Consider the following 7682-nt stretch of genomic DNA (forward strand, 5'->3'; position numbering starts at 1 on the left):
TGAAGAGAGAATAGGGATTTACGGACCATCCTTCCCAAATAATGAGAAATTCTCCCTAGGTGGTGATTCAATGAGTCATTTTTTTTTTAGCAAGAAAAAAAGCTCCCTCTGGTTGAGAAATTCTTGCCAAACCTGGTATCTTAAAAACAAGCTTTTATTCTTCAGATTTACCTCTTATAGAGATTTCAGTATAGCTATATCTCATGTTCAGGAGTGATTCATTGATGTTTTTCGGAAGGCACTGAGAGAAAATAAAAAGTATTCCATACTCTCATTTATACTAATAAATAACTATTAGAGTTCAGCCTTAACCCTTGATCTATTTCTTTTTTTAAACATTTATTTATGTATTTATTTTTATTGTTGACAGTATTACAGATGTTCTCCATCTTCCCCCTGCCACCCAGGCCCTCCCCCCGCCTTAGATCTTCACCACATTTTCTGTGTCCATGGGTCCCCATCCCACCCCAGGCCTTCCCCACAATACTGTCTGTGTCCATGGGTTATGCATATATGAATATATCTTCTTTGGTTAATTTTTTCCCATTCCCTCCAACCCTCTTCCCACTGAAATCTGTTATTCTGTTCCACTGGACCTATTTTGTTTGTCAGTTTATTTTGTTCATTAGGTTCCACATATAAGTGAGATAATGTGATATGGACCTATTTCCTTGTGGTTGGATTACCTGATTTAAAACTTCCTTCTAGCACTTAAAACATTTTACAACTACATTAAATAGTGTTGATGTGATGAAAAGTTTCCCTTAAACTCCCATGTTTCCCATTAAATTATATTTCCTTAGTATTTCTTATTCATTTTATTTCTCAGAAAGCTATACTTAACCCATCTTTGACCTTCTCACTCCAAGGAACTCTTCTTCAGCTGAGTCATTCATTCATGGATACACCCTGGACCTTGCCTTCACCAGGAACTATCTACTCCATCGCATACTGGGACAGCCCAGGCACCTTGTTTCCTCGCTTCCTTCTCCCTTCCACAACTATTTGTCATTTCACGTGAGACATGCAGTCCCTTAAACCCTCCATTTACTTAAAATTAATTGCTAAACGTCATACAGATTTTGCTTCTTCCCCATGCATTCCCAGGTCCCACTGCCTGCCAGCTGAACCACACTCCCAATATCATCCTCAATCATTTCCCCCAAAACCTTCCCTGGAAACTTCATTCCTGCATCCATGTTTGCCATCTTCTCCTGAAGCCAGGCTGCTGGGCTGGCTGGAGACAAGATCTCCACCATGTGAACTTATGCCAACATTTCATGCCATGCCCAGCATTTGGTTACCCTGAGTTTCCCTTCCAGCTCGGAGTAGAATCCCAAGTCCTTGGTGAAACATTCAAGGCCCTCCATGGTCTGGCCAACTGGTTCTCTGACCTTGTCTCCTCTTATCGCATGCCAGGTCTTATCACCTGAGCCCTCTGGCCTCTTTACTGACCTTTGTCCACCCCAAGTTTGTTTCCTCCTCTGGGCATTTGCACTTGCAATTTTCTCCCCCCAGAATGCGGTTTTATCTACTTGGTCAATTCTCTCTCCTCCTTCAGACCTTCCCTCATATGGGGCCTTCCCTCTCTCAATGGGGCCTTTTCTGGACAAAGTTGGTAAAATTTCAACTTTCCCCCACATCATTTCATAACTCCATTCCATGTTTACTTTTTCCTTTGTAGAAAGAAACTGATAGATTATCACTAGCTACCATGCTACATATTTTACTTACTTACGGTGTTTATGATATCTTCCTCACTAAGATGTAAGTTGAAAGCTCCTCAAGGGCAGAATTTTTTGCCCAATTTGTTCTTTTCTGTACCTCAGCACTAATTTTAATGCCTGACATCTAGTAGGCACTCAAAATTTGTGAAATGAATGAACGAGAATGGTCTCCAACCTTAGCTCATGTACTTTATCCCTCTAGAGATTGCTCCTGTTCCCCCCAGCAGCTTTATCAAACTTTCACTCTTATATTCTCATTCTACATTATTACATCTCCTCTAAAAACCAAAGAAGAAAAAAGGGAAAGAAAGAGAAAAAGACATATAGACACCAACAATAGAGTGGTGATTGCCAGAGGGATGAAGGGAGGATAAGGAGGGCATAGGGGGGCATAAATGGTGATGGCAAAACTTTACTTGGGGTGGTGAACACATAGCATGGTATATACTAATAGATGTGTTATGGAATTGTGCACCTGAAACCTGTATAATTTTATTAACCAGGTCATCCCAATAAATTTAATTTTAAAAAGAGTAAACTGAAAAAAATGTATAAATAAAAATAGAAAACAGAGAATTCATTCAAACTTCCTGGTCATTCTCTCATTGCTTTTCAGCACATTCACACCCATTTTCATCTCTTTCCCACCCAGTGTGATTCTTCTAGGCCCAGGCTAGCCCTACCACTCCTAGTCCAAGTAATGTTACCACACCCAACACCTCCCTCTGCCATGAATTACTTACTTAAAATTTCTTAAATACCTTCAACCTCTCCCTTTCTACCACCTCTAATTCAGAAACTTGCCTGGCACCTCCCAAAAGTCTTCTAAATTAGATTCCATCTAATTTTACCGTCATGCCAATGTATAATTAACTAAAATTTATTTTATATGAGAATTTAAACTCTTAAACTAAAGAGGAATATGTAACAATTAAGTTTTAGGTATCTGCTATTTGCTTGTGGAAGAATTTGGGCTTGGGAACCTCCCCTGTACTCACAAAATCATACTTGTACAGCTTTCCTACTGTTTAGGTTGGAAATTTTGTGCTTTTCCTGGATACACAGGAAAGATTTAGACCTAGTCTAAAGGGATATTCCAAAAGGTTTTTGAAATCAAATTATAATAATGTTTTAAAAAGAAAAATAATGGATTATTAATACCATTTTATAGGAAGTGCAATGTACTTAAAAATATTTCCTCTGCTTTGTGCCTATCATAAGAATATTGTGAAGTTATTCTAGAAAAAAATGCATTGTTGAAATAGTCACTTACCGTGAATTCTTCTCATTGTTATCTGTCAGAATAAAAACAATGCACCAGGCAGTTAATAATGACTAAATGCAACATAATCATTTACAATTTTACTCTAGAAAAGCACCATTCCTATAAATTATTTTTTACTCATGTAACATAGCAAAATGATTGTTTGCTTTTTCTCCTTTTTTATTCTCTCTCTCTCTCTCTCTCTCTCTATATATATATATATATATAGAGAGAGAGAGAGATGTTCTTTCAGGATTAGGACTGCAGGCTTGATGACATCTCTGCATGACTTTTCTTCAGGATATGAAATATTTGTATCTTCTGAATATCTAGAGACCAACATTTCTAAACTAGATGAAGAAAATAGGATTTTTTGAACTACCAAATAAAAAGATATTTATTTATTATTTGGTTCTTTAGAAACATCAGTATTTACCCACTTAGAATTTACGCCACAAATTACCCAGACTGTATAATGCTGTTGCCACCTGCATGCCAGTAGAAGCCGTGGGATTGAGCTGCGCATTACTTTCCCAGCACAGGTCAGAGCAGATGGAGGGTAGGAAGCAAGAGGGTCTGAGTAGGGAAACCATAGGGAAAGGAACCCAAGGTGCTAACTAATGTCAACCATTACCATGGAGCAGCACATCCTGATCCTCCTGGCATGTTAATTTAATTTAATTTAATTTAATTTAATTTAATTTAATCAAGAGTTAACTGGAATTATAGTATAGATAGAGATTAATATCTTAGGTTTGGGAATTAGACAGAATTGGGTTAGGATTATGAGTCATGTGATCTTTGCCAAGTTTTAAAAAGTGTATTCAAGTCTTAGTTTCTTGTCCTATAAAGTCATAAGATTGGTTTAAAACAATAAGACTTGCCCGACCAGCGTGGCTCAGTGGTTGAGCATGCACCTATGAACCCGGAGGTCATGGTTTGATTTCTGGTCAGGGCATATGCCCAAGTTGTGGACTCAATCCCCAGGAGGGGGCATGCAGGAGGCAGCTGATCAATGAGTCTCATCATTGATGTTTCTGTCTCTCTCTCTCTCCCTTCCTCTCTCTGAAATCAATAAAAACACATTTCTTAAAAAATGATAAAACAGTAAAACTTGCTTAGAATCATCTGTGCTCACTACATGCTAGGTACTAGCCCTTTCCCATTCTTCCAGCACAGTCTTGTTGCAGTTCCTCTTGGGAAGCAGCGCTCACTGAATAATTACTGCTATAATTAATTATAACAATACATGAATAGAGGTAATAATCATAGCCAATGCTGGAACAACCCTACTCTGCCTAGGAAACAGATATTAAGAGATACTTCCTTCACCCATACTTTATGCATCTTTACCTTAACACTTTCAGACATTCCATTACATGGATTCTAGGGAGAACCACCCATTCGTATGTGGGAAACATGTTCAGTGATAGTTCTAAATATTGTTGATGATTTGTCTCTGCCCCTTGAAGCCTCACTAGTTTGCTCCTTTTTTGCTCTAAACTGTCACTGTACAACAGGCAGTGAGAGAAAAGGCCCACTTACATGATCCATCTGACTCAAAACCATGATTCTCCTCTCCAAATTTCTTCACACTGCGAAGAATTACTGAGTCAGACATGGTAATTGCAATCTGCAGCCAGTAACCCTATAAAACAAAATAGAGGCATGATCTCTTTTTTAACCAAAGTACCAAATGTGCCTTCAGCAATTCTGTACATTAGGTTTCACATTAGGTTTGCTTACATTTTCCTTCTTTCTGAATGCAATGATTTTTGTGATCTCTATTTTCTATTAAAAAGTAATAGTCTCAGACAAAAATTTATGCACAGCATGGATTTCTATCCCCATAACATCACCATGCCTTCAGCCAAAACCACCAGGAATACACCTGTAGTAGAAGAATCTGGATTTATTACTTGTTGTAGTGAGAAAGAACAGGTTGTGGGGGACCATGGGTGTCTCAGTAAGAGTGTTGTTAGGAATAACCAATTATAGGGCGTGAGCTTTAGTTAGATGATTTGGGAGAGAGTCCAATGAAGTGGGGGTTTGCTCCAGATTGGAAGCTGTCAGAACGCCAGAGTAATTTTATGGTTGGTTAAAGAAATGGCAGTCATTCATTTAGCAAGAGAGAGGGATGTTTGGTATTTTGTGGGTTTCACAGTGACCTTATTTTGTCCTGTTCTTAGACAAAATTATGAAATGGGTGTGCTTTTTCTCATTTTATGTTCAGGCAAATGACCTTGCCTGAGGTTGATGGGATGGTTAATTTTATGTGTCAACTTAAGTGGGCCAAGCAATACCTAATAGCTAATAAAACATTATTTCTGGGTGTGTCTGTGAGGGTGTTTCCAGAAGAGATTATCATTTGAATCTGTAAAAAATCTCCCTCATCAATGTAGATGGGCGTCATTCATTCAATCCTTTGAGGGCTTGAACAGAACAAAAAAGAAGAGAAACTGAGGGTATAGAAACTGAATAGACATTTTTCCAAACCTACTTTTGGAACTACTAGAGTATATATATATATACTAGAGGCCCAGTGCATGGATTCAAGCACCAGTAAAGTCCCTCAGCCTGGCCTCTGGAAATTGGGCCGAAACTGGCTCTCTGACATCCTCCAAGGGGTCCCAGATTGCGAGAGGGTGGTTCTCAGTTGATGCACCCCAGAATCAGGTTCCTCCTTCTCTGGTTCCAGGTGCATCACCTGAGAATGGCAGGCCAGCTACAGAATATCTGGGGTTATTCTTTCCTTTTCTTGTTTCCTTTTTCAGCATTCAGTGCATACTCTGAACTTTGAAAGTCCACTGTTCCCTTTTGATATACGAAGGAGCCATCCTTCAAAAGATATATACTCTCCATTGCAACAAGGCATGCATTGCATAACATTTGACTGTTGCTCAATAGAAATGGAGGCTAGATGCCTTATCTCTGGCCAGTTTAGAAATGGCAATGATGACTTTTGAAAGCCATTGCGCTGAAAATGTTAATTGCTTGCATGCACCCACAAAGACAGTGGCAATTTTTGTGACACCAACTTTGGGAAAATGCAATGAGATAACAAAATTCCTAGAAAGAATAAACAAGGTCTTGCTTGTGATATTTTCTAGAAAAGGCAATCTTTCCAGAATTAAATGTTACATGAATTGCTTCATCTCTATATATAAAAAGCCAGCAACCAGAATGCCGTAACGACCAGAACAACCGGTCACTATGACACCCACTGCAGCCAGTAAACCGGCCTGATTGGGGGGTGGGGCTGGTGGCCAACCTCTTGCGGCCCCTCCCCCAAGCTGGCCCCACCCCTGATCGGCCTTTCCCACCCCAATCGAGGGTGGGGAAGCCAGCCAAACCCCCACGGCCCTTCCCCCTGGCTGGCCCCCACCACCCTGATTGGTCTGCAGCCCCTCCCGCTGGCTGGCCCACCCCTGATTGCCCCCCTACCCCAACAGGGGGCAGGGCCAGCCAGCCAACCTACTGCAGTCCCTCCCCCCCAGCTGGCCTGGCCTGATTGGACAGGGAACTGGGGGAAGCTGGCCCATCCCTGATCGGGCCCCTATTGGGGAGGGCCAACCGGCCAACCTCCTGCTGTCTCTCCTCCGGACAGGCCCAGCTCTGATCCACCTCATGACTCAGGCAGAGGGGGGCACATGGGTGCATGGGGGCCCAGGTGCTGCCCAGGGCCCAGAGGTCAGCTGAGACCTGCCCTTCCACACCAGATGCTCATGCTTCAGTTGCCTGTTAGGCCTAGGGACCGCACCAATGCATGAATTTCATGCACTGGGCCTCTAATTTATAACAAAATTTTACTTTAACCAACACAAAAGAGCTCAGTGTTAAAAACTAAGATACTATGCTCTTTCTTTTTCACTCTGAATTTTTATGTAGTCTCCTAAAAATCTCTGGGAACAAATTTCAGGGTCTTTCAGAAAAATATATTTTTTAGTAAATTTGAGAATATAGGAGTTAAAAGCAGGAAATCAAAATTTCTAAGCATTCATTGGCAGACTTTAGCCACCTAATCATGCAAACCCCCAAGAATTCTTAATTGTCCATGCCAACACCAGTGTTTCTCTTTGCTAAATGGCAAGTACTCTATAACCTGTGTTCTACATATGCTTCTGTTTAACTATCCAGGCTTGAAGTTTTTAATTTCTTTGATAAAATGTGTAATCCTATCAACACAGAGGCCCACACTGAAGGACAGTCTTCTGACCTTTACTGGTAGACATCAGGAGTTTTCTACCTTAGCGAGGCAAGTGGACGGGGTAACCTTGGAGGATGTGTCTGGTTGTTTCCTTGGGACCTGGTAATCCTTAACATTAAGGACTTGGGATCCTATCCCAAGGACAATGGGAACTAATAAAGGCTTTCAGGCAAAAGAAGGGTTTGATCACATTTATATATTCTTTTAAAAAATTCAAAACTCTGATAAGGCTTGAGACTTGGGAATCCACACTAGAGAGCGATACAGGGAACATGTTGGGAAGGTCAGAAATCCACCCAGATGAAGCAGCGGCTCCCCCTCATTTACTAAGGCCCGGAGTATATTATAGTTTAAATCACTCCCCGGCCTATGTGCCTGAGGTCACCAAAGGAAGCAGGCTGTGTGAGGTGACACAGCCAAGCCAATGGTACCCAGGTTCCTGTCACTTTAGGGGATGGCTTCTTGGCTCTGTCAGTGTTCAGGG

The 7682-nt window shown here is 40.9% G+C and overlaps 1 protein-coding gene across 2 annotated transcripts in view; it reads right to left on the bottom strand.

Moving 5' to 3' along the window:
* The window catches only part of ABCB11 (ATP binding cassette subfamily B member 11), an 86675-nt gene that overhangs the window by 76524 nt on the left and 2469 nt on the right, over positions 1-7682 (bottom strand). For both annotated transcript variants that reach the window (XM_006766531.2, XM_006766530.1), the window contains exons 2-3: positions 4537-4639; positions 3001-3022 (exon numbers count right to left, since the gene is read on the bottom strand). In XM_006766531.2, the coding sequence (XP_006766594.1) occupies positions 3001-3022; positions 4537-4612 (98 nt within the window). In that variant the 5' untranslated portion in view covers positions 4613-4639. The remainder of the gene's footprint in view (positions 1-3000; positions 3023-4536; positions 4640-7682) is intronic.

Source organism: Myotis davidii, unplaced genomic scaffold (assembly GCF_000327345.1).
Source record: "Myotis davidii unplaced genomic scaffold, ASM32734v1 scaffold59, whole genome shotgun sequence".
Taxonomy (NCBI): Eukaryota; Metazoa; Chordata; class Mammalia; order Chiroptera; family Vespertilionidae; genus Myotis; species Myotis davidii.